At 51.6% G+C, this 24,561-nt stretch overlaps 2 protein-coding genes across 3 annotated transcripts in view; one reads left to right on the top strand and one right to left on the bottom strand.

The window, feature by feature from the left end:
- The window catches only part of LOC133348281 (sarcoplasmic/endoplasmic reticulum calcium ATPase 2), a 38,632-nt gene extending 23,974 nt beyond the window's left edge, over nucleotides 1-14,658 (top strand). Inside the window, exons 12-23 of one of the 2 annotated variants that reach the window (XM_061561010.1) lie at nucleotides 515-646; nucleotides 1,202-1,327; nucleotides 1,697-1,915; nucleotides 2,692-2,814; nucleotides 3,179-3,391; nucleotides 3,764-3,984; nucleotides 4,655-4,857; nucleotides 6,546-6,631; nucleotides 7,401-7,534; nucleotides 8,475-8,592; nucleotides 9,101-11,515; nucleotides 12,517-14,658. In XM_061561010.1, the coding sequence (XP_061416994.1) occupies nucleotides 515-646; nucleotides 1,202-1,327; nucleotides 1,697-1,915; nucleotides 2,692-2,814; nucleotides 3,179-3,391; nucleotides 3,764-3,984; nucleotides 4,655-4,857; nucleotides 6,546-6,631; nucleotides 7,401-7,534; nucleotides 8,475-8,592; nucleotides 9,101-9,382 (1,857 nt within the window). In that variant the 3' untranslated portion in view covers nucleotides 9,383-11,515; nucleotides 12,517-14,658. The remainder of the gene's footprint in view (nucleotides 1-514; nucleotides 647-1,201; nucleotides 1,328-1,696; nucleotides 1,916-2,691; nucleotides 2,815-3,178; nucleotides 3,392-3,763; nucleotides 3,985-4,654; nucleotides 4,858-6,545; nucleotides 6,632-7,400; nucleotides 7,535-8,474; nucleotides 8,593-9,100; nucleotides 11,516-12,516) is intronic. The other variant, XM_061561011.1, reaches the window with a different exon arrangement.
- A 2,304-nt stretch (nucleotides 14,659-16,962) lies between these two features.
- On the bottom strand, nucleotides 16,963-21,176 carry C1QBP (complement C1q binding protein). The gene is given in 8 exon segments (XM_061561034.1): nucleotides 16,963-17,500; nucleotides 18,026-18,154; nucleotides 18,660-18,755; nucleotides 18,886-18,970; nucleotides 19,371-19,518; nucleotides 20,768-21,005; nucleotides 21,008-21,109; nucleotides 21,111-21,176. Coding segments are annotated over 8 exon segments (1,014 nt in total). The 3' UTR covers nucleotides 16,963-17,350.
- Between the last annotated feature and the right edge of the window lie 3,385 nt (nucleotides 21,177-24,561).

The raw sequence follows: 24,561 nt of genomic DNA, 5'->3' as shown, positions 1-24,561 counted from the left end.
ATTTAATTAATGTTTCCCCCCCCATGTATTGTGTATTCTTGACACAACTAGGGTATTAATAGCTTCTGTTTGTGAAGAGCCACGATTTAATTGAACCTGGTATTGACTCCACTCCAGAGTTTCTCCACAGTTTATTAGATGGTGAGGACGGCGTGGAGGATGTTATTTGGGCACGTAATGATATGCTGTTAACATGGTCAAATTAAGCGCAATTAGATGGATTGCTCGTTTCATTTAATTGTGCAACACAACTTTATTAAAATGTCAGATTGGGTGTTTTTCTATTGCAGGGGTGGGGGTAGCCTTTTCTTTACCGATGAGTGAATGGGAATTTCAAAATACCATTTGGTGGACCATGCATTAACACGCACCCTCCTGATGCCACACATTAACACGCACACTCCTGATGCCACGCATTAACACGCACTCTCCTGATGCCACTCATTAATTGCGAATAGCGTTTAATGGTGATAGACAAGGGCGGGATGTCACGTGTGTCTGTGTGCGTCCGCAGGCGAAGGGGGTGTACGAGAAGGTGGGTGAGGCCACAGAGACGGCCCTCACCTGCCAGGTGGAGAAGATGAACGTGTTCGACACCCACTTGGTCGGCCTGTCCAAGGTGGAGAGGGCCAACGCATGCAACAATGTGAGTGGCAGCGTCTCCTCCGGACCCCACCACCACCCTTGGATAGCTCCTCCTCCCCCCTCCTATTGATACTTCACGCACCTCCAAGTTGTCCACTTGAGGGGGGGGAGGATTTGTTTAATTGCATTTCTTGGTGGAAGAGCGAGTGGCTCGGCTCTCAATCGGAAGAAAATCGTGGTTGGGAGTTTACTCGGCTCATCGTTCCTCCTGGGGTTGATAAAATGAGTACCACTTTGTAGGGGGAAGCCAACCGTGATTGTCCTATGCAATAAGTAATCCCTGCCATCGGAATGCATAATTGGTGGACATCTCCGTCTGGACCAGAAGGCTACGGAGCTTTGTGCCCCCAGTGGTAGTTGACGATCTGCACACGAACCACTGCTGAAAATGTATTTCTTTAGACCTGCTTCTTGTGTTTAGTTTGTCCTTCCTCCGCACCTCCGATGAGCACGTTTGGCTACGTATGGCACGAAAGAAGTTGTACATCCGTACAAGTGCAGTGGTTGAGCCCCCTCTCCCCTGGGCCTTCCCTGTCTGCCCACGCTGCCACTGCAGGTGATCAAGCAACTGATGAAGAAGGAATTCACCCTGGAGTTCTCCCGCGACCGCAAGTCCATGTCCGTGTACTGCACGCCCGTCAAGCCCTCGCGCTCCTCCGTTGGCAACAAGATGTTTGTGAAGGTGATTGTTGCGCTGGTCACGAAGTGACCGTGGTGTTCGTTTGCCAATTGGACCTAACGGAGGCACCCATCTAACCATCGTAAAAGCAATTTAAAAATGTTTTGGCCTGTTTACAAAGGAACACGCATTGTAGTTGTATCCCAAAACGTTCGGCTGTGGTGTATTTTTTTTCTCATGCAGTGTAGGCAATGAAGGTTGCAAGTTACATTGTTCTACACCTACATTATGCGTTCACGCGATAAACGCAATGCCTAGTAAAGCGCATAAATAAATAGACGCGTAAATAATGAAGCCTAATCAATAGTGTAAATTGAATCGGAGGGAAAAGGCGAGGGTTGTTGACTGGATGCAATGGGGCGCATGCGTCAGGGCGCCCCCGAGGGAGTGATCGACCGCTGCTCGCACGTGCGCGTGGGCACCACCAAGCTGCCCATGACGGCCGGCATGAAGGAGAAGATCCTGGCGACGATCCGCGAGTACGGCACGGGCCGCGACACCCTGCGCTGCCTGGCGCTGGCGACGCGCGACATGCCGCCCCGCAGGGAGGACATGAACCTCATCGACTCCACCAAGTTTGTCTCCTACGAGGTGAGCGGAGGGGGGGGGGTTCACACCCGAGGCTGCGGTGTCATCTGATTTTCAGTGAAATTATCGATCGCTCCACCGATTTTTATCGGTTCAATTTATTTGAACGTAAATATAGTCGGGCGCGAAAAGTCTCGCGTCTGTTGGCCACGTGTGCCGTTGGGTGGGAGGCGAGGGGCGGGGGGTGTGGTTGGGGGTTTAGTTGACAATTCGATGAACCATTTCAAGCTCTTTGTCGATTTGGGAGAATGGTGCGTATGGGGGGGTGAGGCTGAAAGAAATGGGTTGGTTCATACAGAGAGGGGGTGTCCGTGTTGTCATGCATTTATCTTAGCAAGCAAATGGATTGTAAGTGTAATTATTAAATAGTGTAATTAGAATATAAATTTGTAAAAAGACAAACTTGATGGATATTGGCAATGGTGAAGAATGGGGGAAAAAAAACAGGAATTGGCATTGAGGGGTCACGCCTAATGAAGCTTGCAGTTTGTCGATTGGGGTTGGTCTCTGAAGGTAGCATTCTGCTTTGTGGGCGTGCCTTTTGGGCCGAGCGATTTAATTCGCCCATGGCCAGGCCTTAATTTCCAGCTGCTCTGACCAGGTCGGTCACTGGCAGAATATTTTCACACCGGGCACACACCACGTCCAGTGTACCTCCTCGCTGTGGCTACCGGTCATGTGGGCCTACTCCAGTTTGCTAGTAACCAGGGATATTACCTACTAGAAGGAAATTAAAGCAATGCCCCCCCCACTTCCGTGCCTCTCCTCCCACCTCGCAGGTCGACCTGACATTCGTGGGCTGCGTGGGAATGCTGGACCCTCCCCGCAAGGAGGTTTCCAGCTCCATCATCCTGTGCCGCGAGGCCGGAATCCGCGTCATCATGATCACCGGAGACAACAAGGTGACGCAACACCACCCGGGGGTCGGGGTTTGGGTGTTTTTGTCCTGCGAGGTGCTTGCGGTTAATCGTCTCAACAAGTTGGTTCTAGTTGTTGAATCGTTTTATTTAACGGGGAGGTGAAAAAAAAACACAATTGAGAGGCGTTAAACAGCATTGCCTCTTTGGAAATTAATCAATTGAACAACTGCCGTCGGCTGCAACAAGTGTGTGAATGTGTCTTGAGTGACTTGCCAACAACAAACGTGTACTTTTGAGTCGCATAAATAGTTGATGAATTTATTTTGACATGTTATGAACCTGCAGAATAACTGTATCCATGTACGGAGCTCTAAGCGATGTGATTTGGGGTGGGGGCGTCGTGTAGGGCACGGCCGTGGCGATCTGCAGACGCATCGGTATCTTTGGCGAGGACGAGGACGTGAAGGACAAAGCGTACACGGGCCGCGAGTTCGACGACCTCCCGCTGGAGGAGCAGAGGTTGGCTTGTCAGCGCGCACGCTGCTTCGCCCGCGTTGAGCCCTCGCACAAGTCCAAGATCGTGGAGTTCCTGCAGAGCTGCGACGAGATCACCGCCATGGTGAGTCGCGCTGTCCCTCCGCACCGGGGCCTCCTTTTTGTTTTGGAAACCTCGCTAATTGCAGTGAATGTCGATCGGTTTTATAAAGCTGTTCCCTGCTCGAATGAGCAATGGGGCACGACACTCGTCCGTGTTGGTGTGACCTTGAGGCAGTAGTGAGTATTTTGCATTCCTGTCAGGTCAAGCAAGTCATCGTGGTCACTTGTTGATGCCGGGACATCGGGAGGGGTGGAAGGATCGGGAGCTCCCACCGCCATCCCTGGGTGCGCCTCCGGCGACCGTGGCCATCCCTTACGGGCAGCAGTCGCCGCTGGCGAGAGTTGCAAGCGAAAGTTTCAACGTTCGTCTGCTCCTTTTTTTAAATGTCCCCAGACTGGCGACGGAGTGAACGATGCCCCGGCGCTCAAGAAAGCCGAGATCGGTATCGCCATGGGCTCCGGCACGGCCGTGGCCAAGTCTGCGTCCGAGATGGTGCTCGCCGACGACAACTTCTCGTCCATCGTGGCGGCCGTGGAAGAGGGGCGCGCCATCTACAACAACATGAAGCAGTTCATCCGCTACCTCATCTCCTCCAACGTGGGCGAGGTGGTGTGGTGAGCGACCCACCCTCCACACTCCCCTGCCGACTTCCCGTATCGCGTACTGGTGCACCGACTGGCTGGTCTCACGGCTACTGGCTACTCAGAATTACGACCGCTGGCTACTCGCCTACCGGCTACCTGCACACATTTGCTAGCTCGCCACACATTGTGGCTACCCACACACACCTACTGGTTATTTAGTAACGTGCTGAAATGCTCATAAAATACTGGCCCAATCCCAACAAATATCATGCAAGGGAAGCCTTGAATTTGAAGTGTCATTTGAAACTCGCGTTGGAACGGTGCAAAATCAACTTTTGTTTGTAGCTATTGCCTATTAAATATAACACGTGCATCAGTTTTATGTGTTTTAAGAATCGCTGTTTTGTAATTCATGTTTTGTTGCAATGTTTTCTCCTTACTCACCGCATCCACTAGAGGAGTTGCCACATACCACATTGTTTAAAAAAAATTGTTCGAATCAAATTGCGACCCTGAATTAGGACGTTTTCTCACATCTCTGCGGTGGGGAATCATTCCGACTCTCCTGCACACTCTACCCCGAGCACATTGGTTAAGGCGAATGTGTGCAGTGTTTTAGATTAAACTCCTACAGTCCCTGGCCCCATCTGATGTCTCGGCTCCCTCCTCTCACCGATGACCCCCCCCCCCATAACCCCAGCATCTTCCTGACGGCCGCCCTGGGCTTCCCCGAGGCTCTGATCCCCGTGCAGCTGCTGTGGGTGAACCTGGTGACGGACGGGCTCCCGGCCACCGCGCTCGGATTCAACCCCCCCGACCTGGACATCATGGAGAGGCCTCCCCGCAACCCCAAGGAGCCCCTCATCAGCGGCTGGCTCTTCTTCCGTTACCTCGCCATCGGATGTACGTTGCACTTGTTTTGTAAAAAAAAACGATTTTTTTTTTCTCCTTCATGAACGGGCTGCCCGTGCCACGAGATCAAAGTATCCGTTGGGGCTGTCTCCCCGAGCAGTGCAACCCGTCGCGTAGGAGGACGGCTCGCATGTGTGGAGATGGTAGAAGCTACCTCCCCTGAGATCCATTTCAGTCGCCACCGATCCACGCGGTAGAGATGGCAGGCACCTTTCCCAGTGCTAGTCATCCGGGCGAAGACCACTGCCTCGCTTGACTTGAGAAGCCAGTTTAATTGCAGGCAGCTACCTTGATTTGAATCCTGGATCTCGGGTGGTGTTGGCTCGGCCACCCGGTATGCTCAGATTGGCATTGCTCTCGAAGTCGGAAGCAACCAGGAAAGCTGTGACTACGCTTGTGAGCGTCCCCTAAAGCATCGCGTTTTAATCGCCGATAATTCTAAATTGACAGACAGCCTGGGACACGCAGCCCAGGTTTGTTTTTCTGGGTTCTGTAGTTGATGCGTTCTCTTTAGTTGTATTATTTTCAACCACCCTTACAAACAATACACCAGTCCATGTGAAATGGTTGTTAGTGTATATTCGTTCGTCGCAGGTGAAAATATGCCTCGGCATGTTTTGAAATGCCATCACTGAATTGTAAAATCTATTTTCCTCAAAATGCCTCTTATGTTGGGTTTAAGAGGTCATTGCAGTCACGCTGGTTATTCCACTTAATCCCAATCTCGTAATCACTTCCTCTTGCCGGATCCTGTAGATATTGTTCATTTGAAACCCAATCTTTGCGGTCTTAAGGTCTGTGGCCATAGCACTGAGCAGAAGGCAGCCTCCCCTCCCAACGTTCCGATGGTTACCACAAGGCACGAGTCCCCAATCCCACCAAATGGCCACCAACCTTTAATCTACCTCGAGCACCACCTTCACAAGTGGAAATTCAACGAAAGCATGGCACATGATTGCGGAAACACAGACCCAACCTTGGACCGCAGTGTAGTGAACTGCCATGTAATCGGAAAGTTTTACAGGCATTCTGTACAATCCACCATTCTTTGAAGCCATTTTCTTGCTAAATAATTACTCGACATCTGTGTGCTGTGAAGATGGCCCATTGCCCCTATTAAATATTGTAATTTTCAGCCCACAGTAGTTGTTGGCGAATGTAAGTTAGTTATTTGTGCTTTTGCATCACTGCCAGCACAGCAGTGCCACCAAATTATTTGTTAAATCTGAATGTAGACTCATAGATGGCTGTCCATGCATCACACGCAAGAGAAAGACTAATCTCCCGGAGCCCTCGATGCCTTGAGCAGATGCACTGTGCCGAGTGTTCCACAACACGCGATCAGGGTCCCTTTTAACCACCACTTTCAGATGATCTCTACTCATTGTGTTTGGTCACATCTCACGGCCAGAACCCGGATCTTGGGAGAAGATTAGAAGTTGCCTGTTATGCGTACAGGTTGTACCGCGTGTTCGGACGTCGTGTTGAACGCGACGCTGTCCAACCGGAAAGCACGTGGGGAATAATACGGCCCGACCACGAAACCTTATATGGTTCACAACAATAATCCTCGCAGTCGTAATTTTTTGTTTACTTACCGAGTCTCAAGATGGGGGGAGGGGAAGGGAGGTTTTTGCAATGACTCCTCAACTGTCACGTGTCATTGCTGCCAACTTCAGGCTACGTGGGCGCTGCCACGGTCGGTGCCGCCGCCTGGTGGTTCATGGCGGCCGATGACGGGCCTGGTGTGACGTTCTACCAGCTGGTAAGGGGAGGCACAGCCGCAACTTCCACCCCCTCCGTCGGGTCGTTTCAATGAGGTTCTGCTTGCCATGGTGTCATTCGTCGGTGTTTATTTAAACCCAGGTTGCCTTTTGAAATTACATTGGGGCCTGTCTTGTTGGAATCTAACCTGCTTATTTATCAAGGTCATCTGCCTACCCTGATCCTTTGAACTATGAGTGTTTGTGTGGAGAGTGGTGTAGTAAATCACACACAGTCGTACACTCTGCAACCTGCGTTGGATTTCCCAGCCACAGGTAATGTCATTTAGCAATTGGTATCTGAACCTGTTCTGGGTTTCCTGTCTGTCAACTCGGCTGTCAATTATCTGGTGGGTGTGAAACATTAATATTGGGGAAAGGTTGCTGCCGGGTATGGTGCTGGCTGCATCGCACCCTGATGTGCTGCGCTGGCTTTAATAGGTGCTCACAAACAGCACTTTACCCACTAGCATAGGAGGCAGAAAAGACCATTTTGTAACGCTAACATTGTGCAAAAGGCGACTGATGCAGAAAACGGCGGCACACTTGTGACCATAGGCACATTGCAGCGCAATGAAACAACGTTACAACGGCTTCATCTCGATTGAGAAATCCTCAGTACAGTCTAGCCATGTGTTGTGTTGGCCTTCAAGGTGTTCGTCATATGTACAAGACCTCCCTGATCGCCACTCTTGTCCTGTCGACGAGAGCCAGCGGACACTGCGCCGGCGCAGTGACGAAGTTTGATGTTCATTTTTGTTTCTCCTGCAGAGCCACTTCATGCAGTGCACCCCGGACCACCCCGACTTTGAGGGCCTGGACTGCCACGTGTTCGAGTCTCCGTACCCCATGACCATGGCCCTGTCCGTGCTCGTCACCATCGAGATGTGCAACGCTCTCAACAGGTGGGGCTCGCCGCATGTCTCCATCGGTGTTGGGGGCGGTGTGAGACCGGTTCTGGGAAAAATGACCCAATAACAATATTCTATTGCGTTTTAATATTAAAATATGTAAGAAAATATACACTAACTTGTATTGGCCAAACAAACCCAATGTTTGTATGTTCTCCTCCTGTTGGGCACCATGTGTTACCTCTGGCCTCTCGAGTTTCATCCTCTCGTATAGCTAAACGCAAACCACACAGAGTAAACCGGTATTGGCCCAAACCACATCCGAATGCTGGAAAAAAATTACCTGAAAATCACTGAATTGGGATCACACACAACAGCAACACCCGCCAACACCCCCTTCGCCTCCCCACTGTAAATACTTGGCAGGATCCTCCTGAAAGAAGCCTGAGACCCTGAGGCTTTCCTGTGTGGACAAGCGTTATGGTGTAATTTATTTGCTGCATGCTACATCGCGGTTGGACATTCGCGTGCATTTCACATCGATTCCCACTGTGGGCAAGTCACCAGCGGTTATCCTACGGAGATGGTTGCCCTGCCCTGGTGGGGGATGTGGAACTTCCACCGCTGGCTCGGGGCTGTAAACGGGAGATTAGCGCCACCTCTGCTCGCTTAAGCAGGAAATGACTTGGAAGTTATTCATTATATATTACATATTCGGAGCCGCCATGGTGTGACGACTGGCCATATTGGGCTTCAAAAGTATTGACTGGTAATTGTGTTTTTTGTCCCTGTGATTTTTTTTGCCCCAGGGCTATGTTTTCAGCAGGGGCCAGGGCAGCTCAATCCAGTGTTGTACTGTACTATGCTGTCCTTCAATGTGTATGCTGCCCGCCTTAACCAACCCATATTGATGAGTGTGGCAAAGCGTGCTCGAATAGCCCCCCAAATGTGTTTTTTTACACACCAAGCCAATGATGGGTTCTTTGTCCTGCAGCCTGTCGGAGAACCAGTCTCTTCTGCGCATGCCGCCGTGGGATAACATCTGGCTGCTGGGCGCCATCTGCCTGTCCATGTCCCTGCACTTCCTCATCCTCTACGTGGAGCCGCTGCCCGTGCGTACTCGCGTGCCCTGGCGCTGGCGGCGCCGGCAGGAGACTGTAATACCATGTGGATTTATACAGCTGAATGGAAACGTTTGAGAATATTTTATTTTATCGAGGCGGTCGGTTATAGGCCAAAGTAAATCGGAAGGTATTGAGCAGCGGCAGGGAGTTGACAGCATATCATGGGAATAAGAATATCTTGCAATGCCAGAAAAAGGCAGAAATACATTGCCTGGAGTGGCGTATTATTACGCAACTGACAGACACTGGCAATTTTAATGTTCCGATAAGACTTGCAAGTTTCCCAGTAAGGCTACCTCAAGTAGAGTACAAATCCTGTCTAAAACCAGGACCGGTAGCAACCCTAGTTAGACCGTCTGCACACTCGACAGCCACCCTCCCACTGTGGTCTAGTGTGGGACGTTGAATTGGTGCCGAACCGGAAGCCGTCGCCCAGTCAACCGCCCGCCCGCCACCCAACCGACGCCCGTGCTATTTTTTTGTGTTCCGCGCGCAGATCATCTTCCAGATAACGCCGCTGAATCTGGAGCAGTGGCTGGTGGTGCTGAAGATCTCGCTGCCCGTCATTCTACTCGACGAGACACTCAAGTTCATCGCCCGCAACTACCTGGAGGGTAAAGAGCTCGAGTCTCCGCACTTCCCTGGCAAGGCGGGCGGGCCCGTCTACCTGGGCTCACACGCGCACGGCATCTCCTGGCCGTTCCTGCTCATATTTACACCACTCATTGTCTGGCTGTACAGCGTCGACACTAACATCAACCGCATGTTCTGGGCGTGATTTACCGTCGTTTTCGTTCCCCCCCCCCCCCCACCTAAAACCACCACCCCCACGCCGCCGCACACTTCCTGTATTTCCAGACCACCCACCCTCCCACGCCAAACCCTTCCTTGTTTATCGTTTTGATTTGGAAGAAATAATTGTTTATTCTTTTGTTTTGCCAACTCCAAGCAGACAAACAAGGTTGCGTCGTTGATTTGTACCGTCTCCCCAAGCCCGTGCGTGTACGTAGAGAGGAATCTGCACCGATGGCGGTTGTGTTGAGACGATGCAAATGCGTCTATTGGTTCTAATTTGTCACGCGAGAGTTTGCGCGATGGAGGGAGAAAAGGTATCCTTCCGTTGCAGCGTTCCGTAGCCGCCGTCCTTGGAGCGTGCGTCCCCCCCCCCTCACGCGCCGCGGGCACCTATTCGCCTGCCTACGAGAAACTCTCGAAGCTCTGTTGACTTGTCGTCTATATGTATTTTTTTTTCATTTTAAGAAATTCCAACCAACACCACTCGAACCGCCCACGAGCGGTCTGCGAGCACAACCGCGGGACGTCCTGTTTATTGATTGCATTATTCTTGATGATTTGTTTTTTGCAGCGGCAGTCCTTTTGGCCCCGGCACACGTTTGTGTAATTATCATTGGAAGGGGTTTTTTTGCGTAACTGCCCCTAGTTGTTTTTACCTTTTTTTGAAGATTTATTAGTTAGGTTATTAGAATTCTAAATGAATTTTAAATCTTAAACAACAAAACAACTAAATTAGTGGAAAGACGGTTAGAATTAATGTTGGCATTGCCTCAAAGTGGCAACGCTTGTACGTTTTTTTGTGATGCCATAAACTATAAAAGACATTGAGGTAACGAACCAATCTTGCATGGTGTGAAGGTGCTTGATCAATTAACTGCTCGTGTTGTTCACTGTTTGACTTGACGTGCTAAAAGTGTAGTCTTGAAACCAAGCATCAGTTGTGTTTGCGTGTTTGTGCGTGTGCGACGCACGTGTGCGTACATGCGTTCCAGCACGCGCGCGTGGACACACGCACGCATATATTAATACAAGGGGGTGGAGGGGGGTTTTCTCCTGCACATGCTAAGAGTGGTGTGTCCTGGCTGTCTCGTAATCCCCTCTCGCTTGAATTCATTCCCTCGTGTTCGTTTACAAAGCTGAGGATGAAGAGGGGCCGCATCCGACCGCCCAAACTCAAAATCTATCTTCGTGTGCAGAAAAAGGCCCCCCACCTCCACAGAGTTCGTGTTTGTTCTCGTCTCGTGCTGCTGTCCCCCCCCCCTCCTTACCCCCTTGCCTCTCTAACCACACTTCTTCCACGGATTTTTAAAACGAAGGTATTTATTTGAAAAACAAAAACACGGATGTATTTTTTATTGTCTGAGCAGACAACTTGGAATTGGTCCGTTAAAAAGTTTATAACGCAAATGCTGTTGCAGGATTAACGATCCAGATATTGTTTAATGAATTAATAAAACTTGTAAATGTACAGTCACACCTACAAACCAGTGCTTGTTCAAGTTTACTCTCCTTGTTTTGCGGTCTGCATTCCCATTGTAGGTAACACCACCAACCATCACCACCCACCGCCACTAACGCGTTAGGACAAAGTGCTCTCAGTGGGCATGCAACGGAGTTCCCCTTTTATTTAAACTCCATTGTATTTGTTGCTTTTAAGGTGGGGATTCTTTTTAAACCTTTTTTGCGGCTACCTGCCGCCGCGAAAGGCGCCTTGCCACGTGTCACGATGTAGTCATTCCAGTGGGTGAACGACGACCTGTTTTGCTTGCACGTGTGTGCGTGTGCGGTGATCCGAGGCGAGGCAGTCTTGTTCCACGGGCCCCTGCCGCTACCACCACATCCCTGGGGGGAGGGGATTTGGTAGTCGTGGGCTCGCTCTTAATTGTGTAAAACTTGTATCACTTTGACAGCGTTAACAGTGTAAAAGTGATGCGTCGGTGGGCAGAGTAAGTAGCAGCCATGTACGGGTCGTGCATGCCGCTATGCCCGACCGCGCACGCGTTGTGTGTGTGTGCGCGCGTTTCCCCGTTTGCCGTGTCTTTTTATTAATCACCTGCGGTGTGTCCTCATGTTGCCTGTTAATGTTTTCATGCCTGCCCTCTTCGGGGTTTGATGAGTGAGTATAACTACTTTACATTATTTATATAACCCTGACGCGCGCGCGCACTCACTAACGAATGCATTCCATGTCGCTGGCAGACAGGTTTCTCCTCCGTGAATGATTTTTTCTGTGTTTTTTACCTGCAGATATAATTAATGGCCTATTTGCCTGTGGACTTGTGAATGGTCTTAACCCCGGCCCCGATGATTTGCAGTAGCTGCATTTGACTCTAAATGTTCATCTGCCCCGAGTTGCCGCAGCAGCAGCCTCTCTCTCCTCTCGTTTTCTTAAGCGCTTGCAAAGAAGCACCACTTTCTTGATTAAATCCGTCAACGCGAAATTACCTGGCATGTTTCACTGCACGCACATCCCGGTGATGTGTAATGAATGCGGCACCGGGGCTCACGTCGCTTTGATTTATTCCGCTGCTGCTGCCGAGCACGCTGCACCACGGCATGGGGGGGGGGAGCACGTGGGTGGGTGGGGTGCACGAGGCGCGGTGGCTGAAACGAGTCGGTGCTCCGCGACGCATTTGCTCAATGCGCCGCGTGTTCATATATTTACATATTTCCACACACACATGCACCCCACTAATGCTCGTTAATCCACTGCTGGATACACAGCCCTCGCGACGCCGTGCGTGCGCGTGGTTGTTTGGGGGGGTGGGGGGGAATAGGTTAATGTCACCATGCCTCCAACCACGAATGGCCATTGCGGGTCTGTGGAGGGGCATGGTTGTGACTCTTGCCAAATTACGAACTCTGGGGGCAAAGTCGCCCGTCTCGTGCAATGTGCATTGTACACGAGTGATGTAAAACAACGGGTAACATTGGCACGTACATCAGTGGTGGTGAAATTGTGCTACGGTGCATTCAATGAGCCGAAGCCGGTGGCTTACGGAGCGACAGGGTGGGGGGGGGGGCGTGGCAGCAGCTCGCCCCGGGCACACGGAGCCCCGAGTTGCGCTCTCCGTCGTCGCTAACGCCGCTCCCTTCTGTTTCTCTCTCTCTCTCTAGGAATGAACACGAACTTTTAGGCCTCTCTCCTGTCCGCCCTTCAGTCCCTTGAACAGTAGTACGTAAAACAAACAAAGCGGGGAAGAGGCGCGTCACGAGCGTCTTGCATGTTCTAGAAGAACAAACAAAAAACCAAAACGGCGGAACCTCTCAACAAGATCTCTGCCGCGCGTGTCCCATGTGTGTGTGTGTGCGTGCGTCTCGGGAGAGTGGGTAGAGTGGTAGACCAATGTAGGACGGTGTGCCGAGTCCATGTGTTTGTGGCGTAGAGTTGAGTATTCCGTGACAGGCGGCGGGGTGTGGGTTGGTGTGAGACTCCCGTCTGGGGCGGAGTACGTGACCCCCCCCCCCCACCCCCTCGACTGTGCACGGATCCTACCGTAGGATTGCCCCCCCCCCCCCACCGGCCTCTCCCCGTTCGTGCCGCTGCCAATGCTGCCCCCAAATTCCCCGTGGGGTCGCGTTAATTTTATTAAAGAAGCGAATACCCCTAGGTTAGGTGGGGGGGGGGGGGTGAGCGGATGGCCTCGTCTCCCCCAAGCTGCATGCGACCTGTGTGCGTCTCCTGCACATCCCCTTGCCCCCCCCCATCGCCTTCCCGGTCCCCTTTCCTCCCTTCATCGGCCCCCGTAAAACCCCGAGTTTAGCCGCCGTGGCCACGTTGGGTGTGTTGTGATCAGTCGAACTCCTCCTCCATCACCACTACCGACGACCCTCGTCTCCGATCGTTCCTCTCCGTCCAGACCACGAGGAGGAGGAGCCCATTCGACTTGGCGGTGGCTGCTGCTGCTGCTGGTGTCTCTAATCGAGCCCGACGAACGCGCTGCAGTCCCGTGCGGTGCCCTAATTGTATCCTCGTCACTTTCATGACTTGCATTGTTAAGAACAAAAGACCCCTAAGAGTGATTCGCTGTGACGGTGACAACCGATTGGCTTCCACGCCGGGCCCCGCGACGATTCGACGCGCGAATTTTTCGCGTCGAGGATGAAACTCGACGACGCCGCCGCCGAGGGACATGGGGGGGGGGAGATAGCCCGGGGCTCCCCCCCCCCCCCCCGGGGCTTCGGTTTTAAGTTGTTTAGAATCGTGTTGTGGTTTAATTTGTAGTTTCTCTCTCCCTCCGGCGAGAACGCGGTTCTGCGTGGGTTGAGGCGTCTGGCTGTTGATTTGGAATCCATCGACCGCACCAGCCCCACGCCCCCCCCTCTACCAAACACAGTCGCATTTGTACCCCCCCCCCCCGTGTACAAACGAACGAGTTGGTGGCGTCTCGCGTTGATGGATCAGCGTTCGCAATCGGCGTCCCATAACGCCGCCGTCCTATATATACTGTATGTTCATCCATAGCCCCATTACGCGGTGGATCTTGAGAGCGGTACTACTGTAACAATTGGGGGGGGGGGCATCGTGGGGGGCAGAGCCAACCAGGGGTGGGGGCCTTTTAAGATGGAGCCCCCCCTCCCCCCTCGGGTTTTCAGCAGCAGCGCCCCCCCCCAACCTCCCCCCCCGGCTCCACGTGTACAGGCCCACCAACCTTGGTTACAAAGACGTCGAGACATTGCGTGTGTATACAGTACTTTAATGGAATTTCCATCTTTGTTTAAAATAACATTAATAATATAAAATAATATTGTAATATTACAGCATGCCTTACGTGACTGGTACTCCTTCTGGTGAGAAAAATGCAAGCGCCAGATAAGAAGATTAACTTATAATCCCGTGACCCAGAAGATGTTGACGATGAGCAGTTGTGGAGGGGGAAGCGATGGACGGATTTAAAGGTGGTTGTTGTCTGGATGAATGTACGGACGACGGGGGAGGTGTAACAGGTTCTCCCGCAGTAGCAGGGATCGCAGAGCGCAGATCTCGTCAGAGGCGTCGGAACGCGGCTCGCGTCGTCGTCGCGAGCGGATTTAAAAGTCCTCTCCGTGCGCGTCCACGTGTCCGCGTGTCCGGGCACTGTAGCGTGTACAGTAGCGAGCACGTGTTTCCTACTCGTGCGAGGTGGGAGGGTGGGCGAGACGCGTGTCTCTTCCTGCGAGCCGCCTCCTCTTCCTGCTGCTGCTGCTCATGACGATGCTGGGTTTTGTAACTCGCACAACCAATAATAAAAGCGCCAGTCTCTGACTGTTAAAACAGAAGAGGGTCTCCCGCTCGTGTTTTCGGGTTTCGTTTGCGCGGCGCGCGCCCCCTTGTGGGAGAGGCTCTCGCTCAGCCATCCGTGGCGATGATATTGGGGGTGGGGGGCAATTCGGGAGATGAATCTCAGAATCTTTACACTGGAAGAGGAATCCGATGAGCTATAAAGCTCTTTTAAACAGATCTTCAGTAAGGGGCAGGTCGCAATAACAAACGATACACGATAGGAGCGCAAAGTTTCGGAAAGAAGTAAGGCACTTAAAACAAACAAAACGGAACTTTTTAAACACGTTCCTTCGTAGTGGGCAGGTAGGAACTTGGTTGGACAGTGCATTCGTGCACGACAGACAAATAATCCCTGGTGGGCAGTGTGGACCCTGTTATTCCTCCCTGTATAAAATCTAACCATATAAAGCCCACAGCGTTTCGTTGTTTTAGAACAAGGTCTGCTGCTGGCCACGGCGCGAGGGCTTCACGAGGGGTTCGTGTCGTCGAAGGAGCGCAGACTGCATTGGGCCAATTGTATAATTGTGGTAAAGCGCATTGAAGTCGATATATCTACACACGAAGATGTGAGCCTGGGTCTGCTGCTGATGTTCTGATTGATGCGATTGGTCATTCCTGGTCGCGGCGGCTCCACGTGTCGCCACGAACACGACCACCACCGTCACCTGGGCCAAGGGGACGTTCACTCGAATCGAGATGTGACGGGGAGAGCTAAATACCCAACCAAAGTCTCTCAAGGGCCCAGACATCGATCGTCTTCGAGCGAAACAAACTCAATATCGGAGGACTCTCAATTATTAAATGTCACTTCCCGGCCATAAACGTTTTGTCAACGCAACTATTACGAAGGAGAGACATCACAGCGATACAGGACGCGGTTGGTCTGGCTCCACCAACTGAATGTGAAATTGTAGATGTTGCTCTGAAGCTACATCAGCCGTGCGAAAGAAGAATGCAACCTTTGGATGAACGCATTTCCCTCCCCACGCCGTACGTAGATCGTGGGGGCTATTTGACCAAACTTCACGCTGGTCACGGCGGCAACCTAATTGAGAACATAAATAGATCACGATGTTTTTGCTGCACCTGCCGTCAGCTGAAACGTAGCCCTTGCATCCCAGTGATAAGCCGTCTGTGATTATCACGCATGCAAGCACTATCCAGGCTCAACTCTGCTTAGCTTGCGAGATTCTGTGTTGATTTGGTAAGTGACCCGACTGTGAAAACAGCTGTTGCAAGGCTGGTACTGCAGCCCATCGATTGTCCTGCAATGATCCCCTTTGTTTAAAAATAAATCCTGAGTGTCAAGACTCGTTTAGGACAGTCCTCTATTGAAATGCTTCGCCATTTTATTAAACACATGCCTGCGGAGGGAGCTGGTAGGAACGTTGGGTTGCTGGGTCAATGGCCAGGGTCAACGGCGGCGTGGTGTATTCCGCAAATATGGCCGACTGTGAGGGCGGGCACAAGCCAGCGTGAGTAGGTTAAACGTTGAGTTTTTTAAGGGCACCACGGGGTTGATCAGCCCCTCCCTGCACGACGGACGGACACACTAACCCCCTGTGGGCTGGTGTAACCAGAGGTTCCTACCAGTATGAGCAGTTTAAGCACAGAAACGTAGTTCCCAGAGAAAATATGCCGCTTGTACCACACTGCCACCTACTGGTCACCTCACGACTTGGTAAACAGGAGAAATCCAGTGACAGCCCCGTGTCCATATTCACTGCGAGATGAGGGTCTCACCAGTAGCCCAGACTTAACCCTGCCAACTTTGTTTCAAAACAGTTGTCGCACACATTAAGATGATCTGTGGACTGCAAAAGTAACGTTTCATTTGCAAAGCAACAGCACTTTCACAGAATGACACCCCAGCCCCTTGCATCAACTTGTTTTCACTCGGTTTGATCACAGGATCTTAGCGGTGCCAGCTCTGGGGATTTGACATTGGAGTCACAATTCCACCACAGAATAAAACGGTGAACTTTCACGTCCACCTACCCTGGACGGGGAAACTCGAGATAAAACAATATTTCACGTGACTTGAGATATCAAAAATACAATTGAGGGCAATTCTCATCCTGATGTCAATACCGAAGATCAAGGCAGACCTTGCTCAAGTTGGACCCAATCACCTGCAAAGGGCAAGTCGAGATATAATGAATTGTACAACTGAAAATACTACAAATGATATCATGAATGCTGAATGGAAATTCAACTGGTGACTCACCTTGCAAAACCACACCAAAGCATGTGACATTAGTCACGAGCGACGATCGATGTTACATCCATAATTATGAATATGTGGCTCGAAGTTTTTTTTATTGAATACAGACAACAAATGATGATGACAAAAGCTGAGCTCCGTTACAGGCAACACAGTGGCAGAAATGGGGATAGTTTTTTCTTTAGTTGCGTATAAATAATTGCTTATAGCAGGCAGAACGGCACAGTATTAGAAATAGCTGTCTGCCTTTGCGAGACCGTGACAGATTAACATGACATTTTTTTTGTAAAAAACAGCAAGTTTGAAACATAACGACACGATACAGTAAGAGACGCATCATCTTATTCGAGATCAAACTAAATTACGCTGAACCTAATTATCTCAGAAACATACTTGTATTTTGTTGTGTAACTTCCTGCTTATATTTTATAACTTTCATTATATTTCATCGAACTTTCTCAAATTCACTGGCATTTGACAAAACCATTGAGCTCCTCCAGGAAGTGGATGTACTCCTGGTGCTCCAGCGCCGTGCTCAGTTCCACCAGCTCATCTGCAAACGTGTTGTCCACCCCGCGGTCCGCCAAAAAGTCCATCATGTGGTCGTACAGCGTCTGCAGGTCGGCGGCACAGCGATCGAAGGATGGGCATCGGTGGGCATGCGTGGGTGGGGAGGGAACGTGGCTTTCGTTATTTTACCGACGCAGCAGCAGCAGCAGCTGCACCCATCAGCTGCTCCAACTAGATTCGTGTCGGTTCTGCGCAATGTCCAGCTACGACAACGTAACGCGAGGAGCCGTCCATGAACCACTGCTGGACACGGGGCTCCCCATGCAATGTGGAAGACGAGGGCTGTTTGACCGGACTTAACCACGCTGGTCAGCGTGGGGGAACGTCGGGAGTGTCTAAGTGCAGCGCACCATGACATGTTGCAGCACTGCCCTCTGCTGCCCATTAATAATGAGTACAGCCCACAACCCGAAATGCATGCTGGTCACCAATCCAAGCATTAACCGGGCTCAATACCAGCTCGGATTTCTAGATCTGGGCTCGGGGACAATCCATGCGATTTGGTCATATGCAGTGATAAATATTACGGCTCTGTAAACAAGAAGCGTAGCGGCAGACAGAGCACTCACCCAGTCGAGCGTGTCCGTGTTGAGCGTGTAGCTTGTGTCCTTCCACTCGCCCTCGGCCGTCGGCTGGAAGCTCACCTCCCGGATGGCGAAGATGTCTCCATCCTCATCACCCTCTTCTCCGTGCGCAATCTGTTCATCGTGACACGACAGGCGAATCGTGATCAGCGTGTGAAGAGGGGGCCCTGAAGACATTCTCTTCTGTTGTCTCTCAATCGCGTTCCAATTGCGCATCATGTTGTCACGAGAGCAGCAAGTTTTCGTTCGGGGCAGTGTAACGTCACCGCGTGTTCGAGGACGGCCTCTGGAAAGTGCCATCGCAAAACTACTTCTGAGGTCCCATAAATGTTATCCATACTAGTTAGTGCTGTTACACTCCTACCAGCCCTCATACAGTTGATGTGATGCATGACAAGTTAAAACAAACATATTGAAATCTTCAGAGCTGTAAATTTGATTGGGATGAGGCCATCAACTCGCTGCACTTGAGGAAGCAGTTTATTAGCAGCTGGCTGAAACCCGATATCCAACCCAGGACCTCGGCAACGCCGGTTCAGTGGCCGACAGCCCTCTAAGCCACCAAGGTCACTTCTTATGACATTTGTTGACACGGTGCTGCCAAGAGACACCTCCTCACCTCATCGTCTGGGTAGTGGCAGTCAAATACGAGGTTCAACTTGGAGTTGCTCTTGTTGACCTCCACCACGAAGTTGGGCGTGGACACCAGGTCGGGCTGTCGATCGCAAACGGGGGAGAGACAGGTCCGCATTACCGACATGCTCGTGTGTGACACACACACACCGCTGTGTACAGCCGGTCACAGCTGCAATGGGAGCGAGCGAACGAGGGTATCAGAAGCTCACCTCCTCACTCTCATCCTTTTTCTCTTCTGCAGGCTCATCTGCGTTCGGGGGGATGCTGTTGTTGATGTTAAATGTCACCGTAATGCTGTGAATTATAAAAACAAAACCCAAAGAAAAATGTGAGGATTTCCATACAGTGTATAAGTTCAGTATTGGCAAGCATGTGTGTGGTGGGCACCTGATGATTAACCACCACTGCCAGGATTGTATTCATTATCACCACCACCACCGCTATTTTCTGGAGCGAATCTCAGATGTCCCCTTGGCAGTCTGGCGAGCGGTGGGGCCTGTGAGCGTACGTGCGCAGGGAGGCCTCACCACGGCAGCGCCGTGAACAAAAACCCACTCGCCATGCAGGGAACGGGACATCTGAGCGGGCCGGTTTGAGAGTGTGATACGGGAGAGTGTGATGCAGGAGTGTGTGATGCAGGAGAGTGTGATGCGGGAGAGTGTGATGCGGGAAACCGTGGGGGGGGGGGGCTCACGTCTCGCCCTGGAGCTTCTTTATCAGCTTGGCTTCGGTGCCGTTGAACTCGATCTCCCAGCCGGCCACCTTGGGCAGCGCCTTGTGCTTCTGGATGTTCTTCTCCTCCTTGATTTCGTCCTTGAGGAACTCGGTGAAGGCTTTGTCACCTGAGCGAGGGCCACGTGATCCCCAGGAGCAGACGCACACACACACACACGTGTTCAGAATCACCATGTATTATTTATATAGCGCTCCTCCCGTGCAGCGAGTGCATCGAAATGATATGGAATTACTTGCCCCGTCACGGGAATGTGGAATTTACACCACTTGCTCTGGGCTGTCCCAAGTGAATAATTTAAGTTTGGAGACACTTTGGGTGCCAGCGTACGGACACACGAGAGACGCATGACGTTTACAAGCTGAACATTACTCATATGATAAGATATCGCATTGAAATATATTGCACATTAGCTTGGCTTTCAAAACAATAAACATTAACACGAATTATCAGTCACTGCTATCATTACTCAAAATACGTACTTGTTGCAAGTACGCCCACTCACCTAATTACTGGGGTTTTTTCCAATTAACCAACCCATTGGAATCATTAAATCTCGTTTAAATATCACAATTAACCAATAACCCGACGTTAATTAGGCCCTCCCACGGTGCTAATTCTGGGCTGCGCTCACCGATCGTCAACGAGGCAACACAAACCACTGAGGCGCCGGCTGCGACTGGAGCACGCGGGCCGAGGGCTTCTTAGGCCACACCCGGCGCCCTTGAGCCTCCATCGCAGCCCGCCTCGGATTAATCCACTCAAGACGTCTGTGCACCGCGGAGCATTCGCTGCTAAATCAACGATTTTAATTCTGAAACGTTTTCGTGATCAAGTTGAACATTTCGGAGGGCGTGAGATTAGGCGGAGGCGCAGCTCCAACCCCCGCGTCCCCTCGCATCTCCCCGTCGCCCTAGGCCCGGCCGCGCACCGGCAGTACGGGCCCAGAATATATCGATGATTGGCATCAGACAATTATTGACATTTCAAGCTATCAATTGCGTTATATTATATATCTTTTAAGAACCCGGACAGTCAACAACTGCCACTTAAAAGTGGTTTCTGTAAACGTGCGCTGGGGGTTAGGAGGAGGCACAGAGAGGCAGGCCTCGGGGATGGATCCCGGGCAAAGAAATCGGCTAAGGGACCTCACGGATATGCAGTGGGGATTAAACAGAGCAGGCGGGGTGGTCACAATGAGAGGGCTCGGACTCGCGAGATCGCGCATCGGGGACGATATCAGAGAAAGGGAACCGGTGAAAGGCCTCGCGGGCTGACAGGAGGTGACAGAGGAGACCTCGGCCGCCAGGACTAAGCCCTTGGGGCCCATTACAGCCAGGACACTGCGGCAGCCTTACTTTCCGTGTGGAGGCCGCCGCAGCCACACGACAGGCTGCCGGGCACCCGCGGGATGAGTCCGCTGCACGGCGCGGCCCAAGCCCAGGCGCGGCCTTGAGGCGGCGCGGGCCATGGGGCCCGCGAGCCGGACAGCGGCAGCAGCCGCGTCGTTCCGCCTCGGCTGAGGGTGCTGAGCGGGGCCGCGCCGCACAGGCGAGCAGCCTTGGCCACTTTGCTGAGGAACATGGCTGAGATGAGAGAGCCGGTGACCGGGAGGCTGGTGGCGGGAGGGTTGAAACGTCGGACACGAGAGGGGAGACAGCCACGCGGACCCGACAACGCGAGAAGCACGTGTGCAAGGGGAGGGGCTCTCTGGCGCGCGCCCATTGGACGGTGCGGCCACGTGACGCGGCGGCGGCGCGCACCCATTGGCCGCAGCGGCGCGCGCGTGCGCCTTGGCGAGGGGCGCGTCACGTGGGGCCGTGACCGCGATGACCGCTCCCGGCCACGCTGCTGCATGAGCCCAGCGCCCCCCCCCCCCCCCCGCTGTCTCCAGGATCTATCCACTGCTGGATGACCCCAGTGTCCCCTCCCTCCGGGATCCATTGCTGGATGACCCCCGGACCCCAGTGTCCCCCTCCAGGATATATCCACTGCTGGATGAACCCAGCACCCCCCCCCCCCTCCAGATGAGCCCAGTGTGACCTCCTCCAGGATCTATAAACTGCAGGAAGAGTCCAGTCCCCCCCCCCACCTCTTACTTCAAGATCTATCAACTGCTGGATGAGCCATGTTTCCCTTCCCGCCAGGCTCTATCCACTGTTGAATGAGCAACGTTTCCCTATTTTCAATCCACTGTTGAAGTGTGTTCATCGCGCTCTAGGTACGCGACGTGCATAGCACGGTTGTAAACGTCCGGTGCGAAAGAAGTTTAACGTCCACGATCTGTCAACCGCTGGATGCGCCCAGTGTCCACTGCTGTTAGTTCTCATCGGTGTGGCAGAACCCCGCGGGGGTGTCAGGGCAGATTGTGGGACAGACAAAGAGGACCCGTGAGGGCTTCACGGTTTGACGCCAGGGGGGGGCATCGATTAACTGGCCGAGTGCGAAACTTCTGCAACTGCAGTGAAGTGTTTGGAAGATAACATAACAATGCGTATTCATTTACCTGCTGACAGCCCGAGGGGACATTTAAACATCTTCTCTAACCTATAAATGCCATTCTTGATTTGAAGCTATCGTGACTGCAGGATATTCATACTCTTTGGTTCTTTCGGTAAAGTCAAGTAGGTAGAAAATTAAATAAATCTCGACGTTTCGGGCGCAACACAAGCGTCCATCATCAGGTGGGAAAGCATGGTCTGCTGCCGGGGAAGACTGTTTTAAAAGGTTTGAAATGGAAATGTGTGTAGCCCAAGGGCCATAAAGAAGTGGCCTTGGCTAGTGATGTTAATGTGAGAGATTAGCATGATGTTCATGTGAAATCGAAGAGTGGTGCAATCCAAAGGCATGAGAGTGCAACCCAAAGCTTAGGTCGCAGCCAGCGCCGTGCATCCACATCGTCAGGATGCTACTTAGAACGCGTTTCGCAAAGCCCTCATCCCAAAGATACCCATCGCTATTTGTTGAATGGATAATTAATTAATTAAAGCCCCTATTTCGTCTTCAACTCTTAAACAAGAGCTTCCTGACGCCTGGCGAGGTGGGAGGGTTGCGCTCTGGTTCCCGCAACTGCTTTGGCTGTCGAGTGTCAAACACGTCCCATGGGCTCTCTCTCCCGTGAGTCGTGTCTCCATCTGTGCCCCAGAACCTCCTCCCGTCACCCCGAGCCGGGCCTGCATTCACTCGCTAATTCACTCTATTGGGTGTTCGGATTCTTGTGGGAAGAAATCAGAGTGTCCGGAGAAAACCCCATCATGCATACGAGGGACGTAATGTGTGTACGTTGAACTTCTTTCGCGCCGTACGTAGCCAACCGTGCTAATCAGAGGTGCTCAAAGTTCCGTACAGATATAATTTAAGAACCCATTGTTGCACTAATATCTGCTGATTACCTCACAGTAAGAAGAATAAACACCTAATTCGAGATCCAAACATCGCACTGCCTCCTGGTTTAGTTTTAATACGTCGGCTTTCGCGACCAATATTCATAATAAAGGTGTTTTGGGTTAACCGACCACCAACTGGGACTTTGACATTCCTCCTCGAAGACACAGTGGTGTAACCATCAGCCGCATCGTCAGAACATCAACATGGCGATGTGAACACCTTCATGAACGGAAAATGAAAGACAGCCACAAAAAATGCAGTGTGCGATTGTGGCCACGCAACCCGAACTATGGACCATTAAGCAAACAACTGTTCCTTGAATGGAGGCAGAATAGAAACACAACACAAGCTCTCTCTCTCTACGGAAGCCCTCTCGTGGCCAGCAGCAGACCTCCACATCGGTAGTTAGCTCCTGAACATGTGAATGCCATCCGCCTGAATAGAACATTACAAAGCATACGAACATCTGGTATTCCTAGGCAATGTCCCATTCAGGCGGGGGACTACTCGGGTTCAATTCTGCTGATTTGCGAGGTCCGACTCGATCGGGCACATTCACGGGGAGCTGAACGGAGTTCAAAAGAACTCGCAAACACCAGCCTGTTGTGAAAGACCCAACGCAGAAGATCCCAGGGTTGCATGTTCCACGAAGCTGCTCATGGTCCACCCTAAACTACATCCACGGCATACATCATGGCAGTAGATGGGGATACCTGATGATGCACACATTGAAAACTAAAACTCTCCAGTGTGCGACTGTGGTCATCCAGAACAGAGACCGTACAACGTAAAACGACACAATGTCACGATCCACAAATACGACGAAGGAGACATCACAGCGATGATGATGATGACGATACGCTACTACTCCGCTGCTCCTGACGCTGTTGTCTGGGCTTGACCACCTGAAAGTGACGTTGTAATCGTTGCTCTGCATCTACATCAGCAGCCGTACCAAACAACAAGAAGACGACTGGGATTTTACCATCGCCAAATTCTCAGACCGATGTTGGCAAACTCTGATTAAATTATTTTTTTTACTTTCTCCGTAATTCACTGACTAGTCCACGGCCATCAGGCCCTTTCAGGGAGATAATGCATTTTGACGTTTGGCCAATGTGTGGTGAAATGAACGAGTGTTGTGTTTTGTGTGGGAGGAAGCTGAGACGCTAGGAGAACATCCTCCACGCTGACGAGGGAGCAAGGCTGACGAGTCCGCACAGATGGGTTCACGAATCCACGCGTTTTCCCCGTGATGTCCTCACAATATCACTGCCTGGCGGGTTTGGAAGTTTCGCACAACACCACCTCGAAAGGAATTGGAGAAACACCCTCAAGCAGGATCCTACTGAAATTAAACAGTCTTGAGACGTGCCTGGATTAATTGCTGAACTACTACCAAGGGACATCATTTAGGTATTTGTTATGAATCCGGTTACTGCAGGAGTGTTAGACGGATGCGTTTATTCGAACGCATTCAAGACACAGCACGCGCAAGCAATGTTCTATTGGTGTGTAATGTGATAGTGCCGTTGTCCACAAAGGGCAACACACGTACACGTGTTGCTATGGTACACACAGGTACACGTGTGTACACGTTTTGCTATGGTTACACAGGTACACGTGTTGCTATGGTTATACACAGGTACACGTGTTGCTACGGTACACACAGGTACACGTGTTGCTATGGTACACACAGGTACACGTGTGTACACGTTTTGCTATGGTTACACAGGTACACGTGTTTCTATGGTTACACACAGGT

Source organism: Lethenteron reissneri, chromosome 27 (assembly GCF_015708825.2).
Source record: "Lethenteron reissneri isolate LAM-NWPU_2019-01 chromosome 27, ASM1570882v1, whole genome shotgun sequence".
NCBI classification, from domain to species: Eukaryota; Metazoa; Chordata; class Hyperoartia; order Petromyzontiformes; family Petromyzontidae; genus Lethenteron; species Lethenteron reissneri.
The sequence above is the reverse complement of the archived record's forward strand: the minus strand, read 5'-3'. Positions and strand labels throughout refer to the sequence as shown.